The sequence below is a fragment of the Stenella coeruleoalba genome (assembly GCF_951394435.1).
Source record: "Stenella coeruleoalba genome assembly, chromosome: 3".
Classification (NCBI taxonomy): Eukaryota; Metazoa; Chordata; class Mammalia; order Artiodactyla; family Delphinidae; genus Stenella; species Stenella coeruleoalba.
In genome coordinates, this window is record NC_137148.1 from 63,298,705 (window position 1) to 63,312,535 (window position 13,831).

General features: G+C 43.4%; 1 protein-coding gene across 1 annotated transcript in view; it reads right to left on the minus strand.

Moving 5' to 3' along the window:
- Positions 1-5,652: 5,652 nt before the first annotated feature.
- Positions 5,653-13,831, minus strand: part of SERINC5 (serine incorporator 5) — an 87,071-nt gene continuing 78,892 nt past the window's right edge. Inside the window, exons 11-12 of the mRNA XM_079916160.1 lie at positions 13,108-13,252; positions 5,653-9,728 (exon numbers count right to left, since the gene is read on the minus strand). Coding sequence (XP_079772286.1) covers positions 9,581-9,728; positions 13,108-13,252 — 293 coding nt within the window. The 3' untranslated portion in view covers positions 5,653-9,580. The remainder of the gene's footprint in view (positions 9,729-13,107; positions 13,253-13,831) is intronic.

Consider the following 13,831-nt stretch of genomic DNA (forward strand, 5'->3'; position numbering starts at 1 on the left):
GGTTTTCTGTCTGTAATGTAGATAGGATGGATCTGCAAAGCAGTCCCTGGAGTCCACAAAAGAAAAGCCAGAAATTCACGGTAGCCTTTGGCCTGACACTGAGATGCTGAACCAAAATCCCAGGTGTTTATGACACTGAGGTTCACTGTGCTACTCAAATGCAAGTCCTTACTGATATAATCCTTATGCAAATAGAAAAACCAAGAGAAAGCTCTATATGCTAAAAGGAAAAACTGATCTACAAAGGAAACCTTGGGAGGTGGAGAATGGTAAAGAGAAAAGGAGATGGCAAAGATGGGTGAGGTGAGGTGAGATTTGGCAACCTCTGTAAAAACAATTGCATTTAGTAAGGATTTTAAGAAAAGTTCGCCTTTTTCCTTCACGTGTAAAATGAGAATTAGAACAGTAACTTCCACAGGATCATTGTGAGAATTGTACCAGGCATACATCAAGTGCTCAGTGAATAAGAGCTATCATTATTATTTCAAGCTGGGGTTCCAGAACAGAATTCAAGTGGGGAACATTAAGAACACCCTAAGAAATCCAGAAGTCCATTCTCTCTCTCTGCCCCACCCCTTCTCTCTTTCACAACTACCCCTCTACACATCCATTTTAATCCTAGATCTTCCTGCAAATTGGCTTTCTCCCTGTGTTCTAACTAGTCACTAGCAACATCTTTTAAGTTTCCCAACTCCTTGTTTCAAGTCCAAATTTCCAGAGAGGCTGATTGCCCAACTTAAATGGGAAGTCCATTCCTCAATCAATTAACTGTAGCTATGACAATTATGTGGAAAGAAAATAGCTGCTCCTGCTACAGGCATGAGAACAGTTCCCAAAATGTGGAGAGGGAAACACAGAGCGGAGGTGCTGCTATGAAGACAAAACAGAGTGAACACTTTGGGTGCATTTTCTCTGAGCGTGCAAGCATGCATGTGTGTTCTAACCAAGTCCCTCTCCTTGACCAAATAGTCAGGCTCCTCTGAGCTCTCTTCTTGACTAGACCTCAACCTTAGTCTTCCACATCCAGCCTGTCCTTGCCAGGTGGCACAGCCTAGTCTTAGCAAAACTCCCCACCCTTGATATCTGACCAAGTTCTTCATCCCCTCTACCTTTGATGTATAAGTCCTTGTGTTACCCAAAAACTGGGTTCGCCTCTTCATGGGTGTTGAGCCAAAAGACACAACCAAGCCAAAGATTGAGAGAAGGAAGGATTGATTATTACTTGCAGCCAGTAAGGAGACCACCAGGGATCTTTCTCAAAGCAGTGTCTCCCTGAATAGCAAACTTGGGGAAGCTTTAAGCTAAGGGTTCCTGCATATTCATGAAAGGGCTTGTGAGGTATATGCATATTCATTAAGGGGTGTGAGCAGAGAATTCAGCATAGACTTGGAACAAACGTTGACAAGAGTCCAGGCCCTAGTTGACAGAAGTCATGAGGGTCAGAAAATGTCAACATTATCATCCCTTAGGTTCCAGTTAATCTGATGGTTGAGGACTCCAGGGGTTTGAATTCTGCAAAACAACTCAAGAACGTGCTTCAGGGTAATCTTTACCTTTCAAACAGAACTAGTAGTCTTTACAACTGATATATTGTCTCTGATAAAGTTAGGTTATCTCCTTGTCCTGGTAGTAACTGTCTTTACCTTCTTTTTTTCCCTTAATATCACTGACTACTGAGACCTATCCCTCTGCAAGGGCAAGCACTGTGGCCAGGCTTAGATCACAAAACGGCTGAGGCCTAAAATGGCTTCTTATGTTAATAAAGCTAAGTCTGGTTCTTCCTCTGGGGGCCCCCTACCCTACCTGCTTACACTTGGCCTACCTTTAGCAAGAATCTCTCCACCCCCTGAGGTCTCCTCTTATAATTTTCCATCTACTGGACCCCCTCCCTCTGCTTGTTGGTTATCAATCCCCACTGTCCTTGCATTGAGTTAGCCTGATCTCTCTGCCCTATTGCAAAACTCCTATTGAATGGACTTGAATAAAGTCTTACTGTGTTGTTGTTGTTGTCATTGTTTTTTGTTTTTTGTTTTTTTTTTTGGCCACACCATGGGGCATGCAGGATCTTAGTTCCCCGACCAGGAATTGAACCCAGGCTCCCGCAGTGAAAGCACCGAGTCCTAACAACTGGACTGCCAAGGAATTCCCAAGTATTACTGTTTTAACAAGTATGAGAATAATTTTCTCTTTAAGAGTTCACACAGGCAGGATTTGGATCACACTGTATATATGGTTTTCTAAATTACTTTTCATTTAACAACACATTGAAACACATTCAATGAAATATTTTTTCAACAACACTATTTTTTTAACTACTCATCATTTCTAAGATGCCACAAATAAAGTGTAGCCTCAAGGTCAAGATAAAGCCTCTTATTATGACCTCAAAGATTTAAGGAGGTGCGTCTCAAATCCTCCTGGCTAGTGCGTCTCCTAATCTCAGCTAGATAAAAGGGCTTCTGTAAGAATAAGGGTATTGTCACACAGCACTCTGACCTGTAGCCCAAAGCAGAGGGGAGTGTATCTGGAAAAGATTGGTGGGGATGGTTTTACCTAACATAGTGAATCCCAGTAAGAGTCACACAATGTTTTTAAGAGAATTGAACTAACAAAAGCACCACCAGCTTGTACCAATAGGGACAGGGACAGAGACGGTTCAAACTGAAGCCACTGGGCTCCCAACCACTTACGGGCAGGAAGCAGGCTGAGCAAACTATTCAGCTACAAATCAGGCCTTTTTTTTTTTTTTTGCGTTATGTGGGCCTCTCACTGTTGTGGCCTCTCCCATTGCGGAGCACAGGCTCCGGACGTGCAGGCTCAGCGGCCATGGCTCACAGGCCCAGCCGCTCTGCGGCATGTGGGATCTTCCCGGACCAGGGCACGAACCCGCGTCCCCTGCATCGGCAGGCGGACTCTCAACCACTGCACCACCAGGGAAGCCCCAGGCCTTTTTTTAAGGAAAAAGAAGGATGACCCAGAAGGTGGGGCTTAGAACTAAGTCAGGTCCTGTTGTGGATGATGCTTCCAGGGGTGGTTCCTTGGATGTCGTTCTGTGGGTGCAGAGACTGGAAAACTAAAAAGACAAGTTTTTTTGTTTATTTATTTATTTATTTATTGGCCACATTGGGTCTCCGTTGCTGCGCGCGGGCTTTCTCTAGTTGAGGCGAGTGGGGGCTGCTCTTTGTTGCGGTGTGTGGGCTTCTCATTGCAGTGGCTTCTCTTGTTACGGAGCACGGGCTCTAGGTGCTCAGGCTTCAGTAGTTGTGGCACACGGGCTCAGTAGTTGTGGCACACGGGCTCAGTAGTTGTGGCTCACGGGCTCTAGAGCGCAGGCTCAGTAGTTGTGGCACGCAGGCTTAGTTGCTCCACAGCACGTGGGATCTTCCCGGGCCAGGGATCAAACCCGTGTCCCCTGCATTGGCAGGCAGATTCTTAACCACTGCACCACCAGGGAAGTCCCAAAAGACAAGTTATTTGCCTCCCATGATCTTAAGGGCAATGTGAACAGGGACATGATAAATACAATAGACAATTCCTTTCAAAAGGTGGGGATGAGTGTATGTAAAAACCAGTAAAATCTGAACAAGGTTTGTAATTTAGTTGACAGTTAATACTGCCAAGTGCTGGTAGGTCAAGTAAGATGAGGACAATGGATTCAGCAACATGAAGGTTACCAATGACTTTGAAAAGCACTTTCTGAAAAAGGTATGTGTGAAAGCTTTACTGCAGGAGGTTCAATTCAAGAGTGAATAGAAGAAATGACAGAAGCATAGTTTTTGGATCTTCCTGAGTTCCTACACAAAAACAGTGCGAGAGGGTAACACAACCAAAAACCCCATGGAAAACACTTACAACAAAAAGCGGTGAACCTCAAAACACAAACGCCAGAAGACCTGAGCAATGTCAGCATTTATGTGGGAAGAAGTGGTAGAGGGTGGGGATTGGCAAATTCATAGAGGTAGAAAGTAGGATGGTGGGTGGTGGCTGCCAGGGGCTGGCGAGAGGGGAACGGAGAGTTGCTGTTCAATGGGTAGAGAGTTAGGCCTTTGCCAGAGGAAAAGGATCCTGGAGATTGGCCGCACAACAATGTAGATGTATGCCAACTCAAGGTTGGCACCTGCCACCTGCCTCTACAAGGATTAAATCACAAGCTGCTGGGACCGCTGACCTTCAACACCCCCTGAAAGGAGTTCAGGGTGGAGATCAGGAGTGAGGCACTCTGTGCTCCAGGAAGAACTGGCAGAACAGGCCTTCAGATAGTTAGATATTTGCAGGAGAAGATTATGAGCCCAATTCTTGCACCTCCTCATATCTAGAAAAGCACTAAAATCTTTCATGGTGACGCCTGCTCCTGATACACTGACATTCCCCCCCAACCCCCCGCCGCCACCTCTTCGGAACAGTTCCTCGGAGCTGTCTGAAATGCCGTCTCTTGGGCTATAGTCCCCATTTTGCTCCAGATAAAACATAACTCACAACTCTCACGTTGTGCTTTTTTTTTTTTCCAGTCGACATGTATATAACACTGCTGACTGCACACTGAAAAACAGTTAAGATAGTAAGTTTTATATTATGCGACACATACTATTAAAAAAATCAGGATACTAACCTCACATACAAATGAGAATTGGAAGTATCAAGATTAAATCCCATACAAAGATATTTTAATAAAAACAAAAGGATCATTCAATACGGCTAAAGAAAATTTAAAAGGCCTATGTAAATGAAAGATACAATCATACATCAGAAGACTTAATGTTGTTATCATGTCAATTCTTCCTGAATTGATCTAATGACTCAATGCCATCCCAAATCAAGGGAACTGGCAACTTAATTCCAAACTTCAGAGGGAAATGCAAAAGGCCTAGAATAGCCAGATCTTGAAAAAGAAGAACCATGTTGGAGAACTCACACTACCTTGTTTAAAGACTTACTCTAATTCTCATATTTAAGACAGAGTGTCATTATCGTAAAAATAAGAAAAAGGAAGCAGGCTGCAGGGGCTTTCAGAGAGAAAGAAGGCAAAAAGCCTGGGTTTTCCTGTTTGAATTTTCATTCTCTAGAACCAGAACAGACTCTATGAAGCTTAAGAGAGAGCAAATTAACACCTGAAGACATCTTTGGAAAACAGTACCTGGAAGACTTTAATTACAAATGCATTCAACAGAAGGGAGAAAAAAACAACAGTTTTCAATTTTATTAAAGTTAACAAGTTTTGAGTATTCTACCTAGGAAAAGACTGGTCAACTTCGGCTGCTTCATAGAAAAATTAGCATCCAAGATAACAAACATAAATCCATAGTTGCCTTCGTGACTTAAAGGAAAAACAATAACTATTTTAAAAGTTACCAAAACTCCAACCATATCTGAGAGCATTATAAATTTCAAACAGTAGATTTACCACACGTATTACATTTTCAAATTCTAACATAGCAAAACATAACCATATAATTTGGCTACATCTAATTATTTCAGAAAAGTTAAAAAAAAAGTAACAAAGTTATGACTATAAAACTTTTGTAGTTTTTTTTTTTGCAAAGTAAAAAAACCTTAAATCTTTAATAAAGGAAAACAAAACAATCCTTAAATTTCTTATAAATAGCTCTCAAGACATATATTACCCATCTGCTACAAGCTTTCTTTACCTGAGAGAATTTCCCAGGATCCTTCACCACAAAGGATTACCTTAAAGAATTCTTCTAAAAAAAAAAAAAGAATTCTTCCAACATTTTACTCACATAAATATGATTAAACACCTATAGAAGTGGATGTAGACAAATGCATTCTTAATCCACCCTTCCCCAAGTAAGTTTTTGCTGAAAGGATTTTGCTTTTAAAAAAAGAACACCTCTTTGGTAAAAGCCAAATATTTCCTCCTTTCAAAATGAACGCCTCTGCAAATGATTTACTGAGGAAGGGTGAAAAAAAGAAAAAAGAGCGAGAGGTCTTTAGAATGGCTAGCATCAATTCAAAAGATCTGTGTCCTGTGAAGCAGGTCTAACATTAGAGAACGCATTTCTGCCTAAAATGTAAAACTGGATTAAAATATCTGAGGCTTTACAAATATATTAAAGATGGCAGGAAACACAGTTAAGAACAAGGCCAAAGGGATTTAGTAAATTAAGGAGAATACCCTATAGAGAATGCCATGAATCCAGGGGCATTGGCACTGTACCTGATTAAGGAGGGCCCAGCGTGCTCTCTGGACACGTGGGGTCTTGGCCCAAGGTCACAACCTTCTTAGTATAACTAAAACCACCTTTCACTTCCAAGAGGGGTAGGACATGAATACATACCAAGACGAGATGCTCGTTAGAAAGGCAGTCAAAGGAGAAAAAAGGCCTAGGCAGCTTAAATGCACACAGGCTCTGGAATTCCCTTTGCAGGGTAACAGGAAGCACCAATGGTAGTAAACTTCTGGCCAAAATTAAGCACATAATCTTAAAAAGGCAGAAGGTGACAATTTGGGGGGGAATTAGCACTGCACAGAGGTCACCCATAATGAAGGCACCGCTGAGCAACTGGAAATAAACAATGGGGTGTGGGAGCCCCTCTGTTAGCCATTCTGATGGGCACCAGAACCCGAAATCCCCAATAACCCCACCCTCCATCAGTCCACATGCACATGGCCCATCTACTCTACAAAGGAGCTCCAAAGACCTCTGGAACAATTCTTTCAAGCCATTTCCCAAGAAACTGTGAGAACAAAAAAACCAACTAACCAGTATTAAAAAATTCAACCCAGTGAGGACAAAGTAGGGTTTCCAAAAGCCTTTGACAAAAAAGTCTCTGGTCTTCAGTCAGGTGACACATCTAGACATACACTGCAACACTCCCAGAAGAATCCCTTCCCCTACTTAAGTGTCTGTACTCATGAAAATGAGAGGGGAAAAAATTTCCTCATCGGATGAACGGCACAGAGGAAGCATACACAGTTTTAAAATATCTTCGGCTTTCATCACTAAAGGAGTCTGACCAGCAGCTTCTGGGAATGCACTTTTTAAATCATGTATAAAAAGTTGTAGGAAGCAGAAGTCTATTATTTTAAAAAGACTATCAGTGAATTTATCAAATGAACATCATCCTTAAGAGCAACTCAGAGCAATTGGCACAATGTTTCCAGTTTCTTAAAACACAATAGCACAAAAATGTAGGTTTTTTTAAACCCATGAATGTTGACTTATCACCTGAGTATTGTTTATTACAATTAATAATCATTAAAGTCAACTTATTTATATGCCCTCTGTCCTCAGAGAACACCTACATCTCTTGATCATTCAGATAAGCTTGCTTAAATTTTCAGTTGAGAATAAAATCAGAGTGACTGTAACTCTCCTTCTTGTGTCAGACCAACCTTCAGAAAGGAACATTATTAGTCTTAAGCAGCTGGAAAATGGGGGTTGGCTGTAGGAGAATTTGGGCGGCTAAGGAAGGAAGCTCCGAGGGCCTGGCCACTGGCAATGTCCTTTCCTCTGTGTCTCCCTGAGCTTCCTTCGGCACAGGAAGGGCCCAACGAAGGCCCGCTAAGGAACACAGGGCCTGGTCAGCTTGACCTTGACCTGCCAGAAGGGCCAGTTCTAAAGTCACACGGCTGGATGCCAGACCCCACTAGACCCCAGCAGGGAGAAGACACAACGAAACCAGTCACTGACGGCACCCCGGCTCCTGAGCTGCCTCTCCTTTCTGCTTACCCAGAGCCCGTGTCACTGCACCGGCCGCTGCGGTGGCCTCTGCCAGGATGCTGCGACACACACAACCCCACTCCCTCCACCTGTCCGACCCACAGAGCTCACACTCCCAGTGGCTTAAGCTCGGGCTACGCATAGCGGCCATTCATTTTGTGCCTACAGAAGATCTCTGGACCACTGAGCTCAAAGAGCTCCTGGTCTGAAAACAACTTGATAAAGTTTACAAAACAAGGCTCTCACACACACACACACAATGAGCGAACCTCCAACACTGTAAATAAGTTCTTGGAGGAATTCATCCATTGTTTGAGCCCCGCCCCCCAATCTTCTTGAAAGGAGGGCAAAGCAGTGAGTGGAAATGAAGAACTAGACTAATTTCTCAGGCCGGCATTTGGCACACTGGAGGCCAGCTTAGGTGGGACCCAATGCATACAGCAGGGCACAAAAAGTACAGGCCAAATCTTTTCATCCTCAGACCCTCTCTGCCTGGGTGCTGAGAGGATTCTTTCCATCCCGCATGAAATACTAAGAGGAGGGTGCCCACCGTCCTCCACCAGGGTCTCTGATGGACTTTCCACTGCGTAAACTCTTCCCTGGCTGAGAGTATCAGCACTGAAAATGGACGTCTTCTTGGGCAGCTGCCTAGAGTCATATCTTTCTTCAGTATCACCTTAAAAGTATGTATTCTGGAAATTTCTGCGGCTTTTGCTTATGGCTTAGTTAAATACCTCCCCCTCACCCACCCTTTCTTTTAAGTATATTTGGTCACTTGTACAACTTGTATAACTGGAGGCCTTACCTGGTCAGCCCTGTTTGAGGTGTGGCCTGCGGTTCTCACCTCAGCAAATCCACCCCCAAAATCATAATGGACATTAACGGTGTGGTCACATTACAGGTCTGGAAAACAAAAGTCCTTTTGCTTTTACAATTTCGAAGGCCTCAAGTGGAAGAGAAAACTGGCTGACTTTAGTAATGGGAAGAGGGGCGCAGCAGGCTTCAGTCAAGAAGCAACTTCCCAGGTAAGGTCCTAAAGTATCATGAATATCAATCCACAAACAAGAACTATAGCAAAGAAAACAACACGAATATTGTTCTCTAATCAGTGAGTAACACCACGTGTAAGAGTCATAGTATTGCAGTAACTCAGATCAGGTAGTGATAACCTGGTGGGGGATCACATGGGTGGTGATGACAAATTGTGCTTTTTCACATTACAACAAAGATGTTGAACCCAGAAAGGATGAGGGGAGCTCTGGGAAGGGCAAGGACAGAGTGAAGTCTGTGATTCCCAGCATCACAACTTCAAAGGGAAACGTTTGGGGGCTGGGAGGAAACAGCACAAGGGTGGAGTTAAAAGCAGATGCTTCCTCTTGTAGCCAATAAATAGCAGGGAACCAGGAGCAGGGGTCCCGCAGGCCGAGGTGTGGGAGAGGGGTCTGCGTTCTGTCAGGAGCTTAGGGCCCCAGATTCTGTCATGTCTTTCTATTTCAGGGATAGGAATAATAGGCCACACAAGGTAAGCTTTTCTCCCTGTGATAAAATGTCATGTCCCAAACTCTGTTTTGGTAAAAACATACAGAAGGAAAATACTTGCCTAACTACTATCCCAGTTTTTAGGGGTAAGACACATACAAAATATATCACTCAGGATCCACTCGGGTGAAAATTTCAATTTTCGGGGGACAAACTGGTAGCTTCTTTTCAAATTTCAGAATTAAAAAAGATAAGCAGGTGATTTTTTTTCCCCCCTGTTAAGTTTTTTTAGACCCACTCAAGCCAGCCAGGGGGAATGCCAGCTTGTCACAAAGTACCAGTCACTGCTCAGACTCCTGGTACGTTTGTTCAAAGGACGTCACTTCCAGCCTGCAGAACCTAGGAGATTGCTCAGATCCTCACACGGAGAAGTGCGGAGAGGGTCGACAGAGGGGAGCGACCAGCGTTCCCAGGTATAACAGCACACATATCCAGCAGGAAGCCATCTTGACCCAGAAGATGGACCAGCTCCCGCTGAAGAAGGTTTCAATGTTGGCACTTTCATAGCTGCGGAAACAAGAGACCCAGTTGTGATCAGTGCAGGGTGAGAACAGGTGGTGAGAAGGTCTCTTCCACCAAGTCTTGTCTCTCCCTGCTTCCACCACCTCCAGCCTTTCTTTTTTTCCCTGGCAACTCAATTCAGGTGTAATTCACACCCACTTAAAGTACACGATTTTTATTATATTCATAGACTTGTGTAACATCACCACAATCAATTTTAGAACATTCTCATCCCCCCAGAAAGAAACCCTGCACCCTTCAGCGGCCCTCTCATTTCCCTCCTCCTGCCAGCCCCTGCCATGCATTTATCCACTTTCTGTCCGTATGGCTTTGCCTATTCCGGACATGTCACCATGCATGGAATCATGTGGCCTCTTGTGACTGGCTTTTTCCGCTCAGCATACTGTTTTCAGGGTGTATCCATGTTGTAGTATGTAACAGTACTTTATTCCTTTCTGTTGCTGAGGAATATTCCACTGCGTGGATATAGCGCCTTTTGTTTATCCATGTGTCAGCTGATGGACATTTGGTTGTTTCCACTTTTCGGCTATTATGAATGATGCTATTATGAACATTTGTGTACAAGTTTTTACATGGACATATGTGGTTTTTTTTTCTCTTGGTTATATAACTAGGAGTGGAATTGCTGCATCATATAATAACTCTGTGTTCAACATTTTTGAGGAACTATTTTCCAAAGTGGCTGCACCATTTTACCTACCAGGAGTGAGAGGGGGTTCCAGTTTCTCCACATCCTTGACATGTTATTTTCTGCCTCCATCCTTTCTTAAACTTCCGAAGCCAAAATTTTCCAGGAATTCTCCAGGTATCACTGGGAAGCATTAGAGGCTCTAACACCCTCTTCTCCCTCAGGATGTTGGGGAAGAATCTCCTCAGGGAAGCCTTCCCCATCACTCTATTTGAAACCGCTGCCCCCAGCATCCGCGACCCCACTGGGTACTCCTCATTCCTCTTCTTCATTTTTCTCCCCAGTAGTCATCACTGTTTGACACGCTGTATTTGATGTGGATCACCGTCCATCTCCCCTATTAGAATATAGTCCCTACCACCCACAGCAGTGTGGCATGAAGGAGTCACTCACATGTTTGTTGTACAATGAGTCTTAATGTCTATCCTAAGTTATTCTAATGTCTATGTTAGGTATATCCTCAGGCACAACAAATTATGATGCAACAGAAACTTTGGATCGGTCAAAGAAATCTCCAAAAGGAATCAAAAAGAATCTCCATGTAGTGACAGGGAAAGTCAGGCCCATCATGTATTGCCCATCACGTAAGTTAAAAAACAACCCTCAAGGGGGAGAATATGTGTAATCACGTTTATGTTTTAAAAATTATATAGGCTAGGGCTTCCCTGGTGGCGCAGTGGTTGAGAGTCCGCCTGCCGATGCAGGGGACACGGGTTCGTGCCCTGGTCTGGGAAGATCCCACATGGCGCGGAGTGGCTGGGCCCGTGAGCCATGGCCGCTGAGCCTGCGCATCCGGAGCACAGGCTCCGCAACGGGAGAGGCCACAACAGTGAGAGGCCCGCATACCGCAAAAAAAAAAAAAAAAAAAAAAAAAAAATTATATAGGCTTATAAATACACAGAAAAGGAATGAAAGGATACATACCATATAGTTAGCAGTGGTTATGGGGTGGGGGGGTCCATTGTTACTTTTCACACTTTCACCTTTTTTTTGGCTATGCCACGCTGGCAAACCCACGCCCCCTGCTGTGGAAGCAGGGAGTCTTAACTACTGGACCACCAGGGAAGTCCATATGTTAGTTTTTTTTAAGAAGATGTTTCAAACTTTTGTAATGAAAGTGTAAAAAAAAAAAAAAAAAGACAAAGTACAAAGTAGAAAAAAAGAGTATCTTCTCTTTCTTAAAGGCAGAATTCCATGTTCTTCCTCCTCACTGTTACTATGTTCTCAAGACTGCCCACGTGCCATTAACCTCCCATTTTCTTAAAGCTGCAGTAAGTATCACCAACTGCCAGGCTTAAAAGCATGCCAACAGAGGGACTTCCCTGGTGGTCCAGTGGTTAAGACTCCACGCTCCCAATGCAGGGGGCCCGGGTTTGATCCCTGGTCAGGGAACAAAATCCCGCATGCTGCAACGGAAAGATCCCTCAACTAAGACCTGGCGCAGCCAAATAAATAAATAAATATTGTTTTAAAAAGCATGCTGACAGACTGTCAGGAACGCGGACTGTTTCTGTGAAGATGAGTACAGCAGCACTTGGAGAAGAAGTTAGTTGACTCCAAGAGATCTGATCTTCGGGCTGTAAAGAATAGGATGTTTTTAACAAACAACCCAATCCAAAAATGGGCAGAAGACCTAAATAGACATTTCTCCAAAGAAGATATACAGACTGCCAACAAACACATGAAAGAATGCTCAACATCATTAATCATTAGAGAAAGGCAAATCAAAACTACAATGAGATATCATATCACACCAGTCAGAACGGCCATCATCAAAAAATCTAGAAACAATAAATGCTGGAGAGGGTGTGGAGAAAAGGGAACACTCTTGCACTGCTGGTGGGAATGTGAATTGGTACAGTCACTATGGAGAACAGGATGGAGGTTCCTTAAAAAACTACAAATAGAACTACCATACGACCCAGCAATCCCACTACTGGGCATATACCCTGAGAAAACCATAATTCAAAAAGAGTCATGTACCAAAATGTTCATTGCAGCTCTATTTACAATAGCCAGGAGATGGAAACAACCTAAGTGTCCATCATTGGATGAATGCATAAAGAAGATGTGGCACATATATACAATGGAATATTACTCAGCCATAAAAAGAAACGAAATTGAGCTATTTGTAATGGGGTGGATGGACCCAGAGTCTGCCATACAGAGTGAAGTAAGTCAGAAAGAGAAAGACAAATACCGTATGCTAACACATATATATGGAATTTAAGGGGAAAAAAATGTCAAGAAGAACCTAGGGGTAAGACAGGAATAAAGACACAGACCTACTAGAGAATGGACTTGAGGATACGGGGAGGGGGAAGGGTAAGCTGGGACGAAGTGAGAGAGTGGCATGGACATATATACGCTACCAAACATAAAATGGATAGCTAGTGGGAAGCAGCGGCATAGCACAGGGAGATCAGCTCGGTGCTTTGTGACCACCTAGAGGGGTGGGATAGGGAGGGTGGGAGGGAGGGAGACGCAAGAGGGAAGAGATATGGGAACATATGTATATGTATAACTGATTCACTTTGTTATAAAGCAGAAACTAACACACCATTGTAAAGCAATTATACTCCAATAAAGATGTAAAAAAAAAAAAGGATAGGATGTTTTTAAAAGACTTTTTTTTTTAACAACTTCTAAAACATCTAAGACAACGGAGCCACTCACTTGAACCAGTTGGTGACGGTCATCATCACATAGAGGGAAGCCAAGAAGAATACGAAGTGGAAATAGGCATAGCTGTAGACAGTGCTTCTCTTCTCATCATAAATGACCCTCGGGCCCTCTTTCACATTCTGCTGCTCTTCTGTGTCTGTGAACCACAAAGCGAGCACAAGCCCAGTGAGTGAACACACGCATGTTGACCATTTTCGCAAAGCCACACTCGCTAGTTTCCATCCCAGGGGCTGTTGAGTAGAAAAGCTGTCAAAAATCATTTGTACCCTCAGGCAATTTCATCTATGCCATAAGCCCCAAATGCCCACCTCACCCCAAAACCTTCTACAACAGGATGAGTTACCTAATGTCGGTCACGTTTAGTTTAACAGAAGAGAGCCCTTAAACACACAAAACGTATTATAAGCTCAGAAGAAAATGAGAGGGCAGAGCAAGAGTTCTCAAGCCCCTGGGATGCTCTAATTCAAGAAGAAAAGTAAGCTGAACGAAAGAAAATTTCCAAATTATCATTCGTTTAAAAAATGCACCTCCCGCTCCTTGAAATCTCACTGGGTAATGTAACTTATATAAACGCGACCCAAAATATAGACTGTTCTTCGCTTGCCAGAATATCAACACAAACGAATCCCAGCAACCCTTTGGGAAGCATGCGTAAAGTGTAACACATAACGATAAACCAGCTCTGGAATAAAAACGTCCTCTCACCACTCAAGTT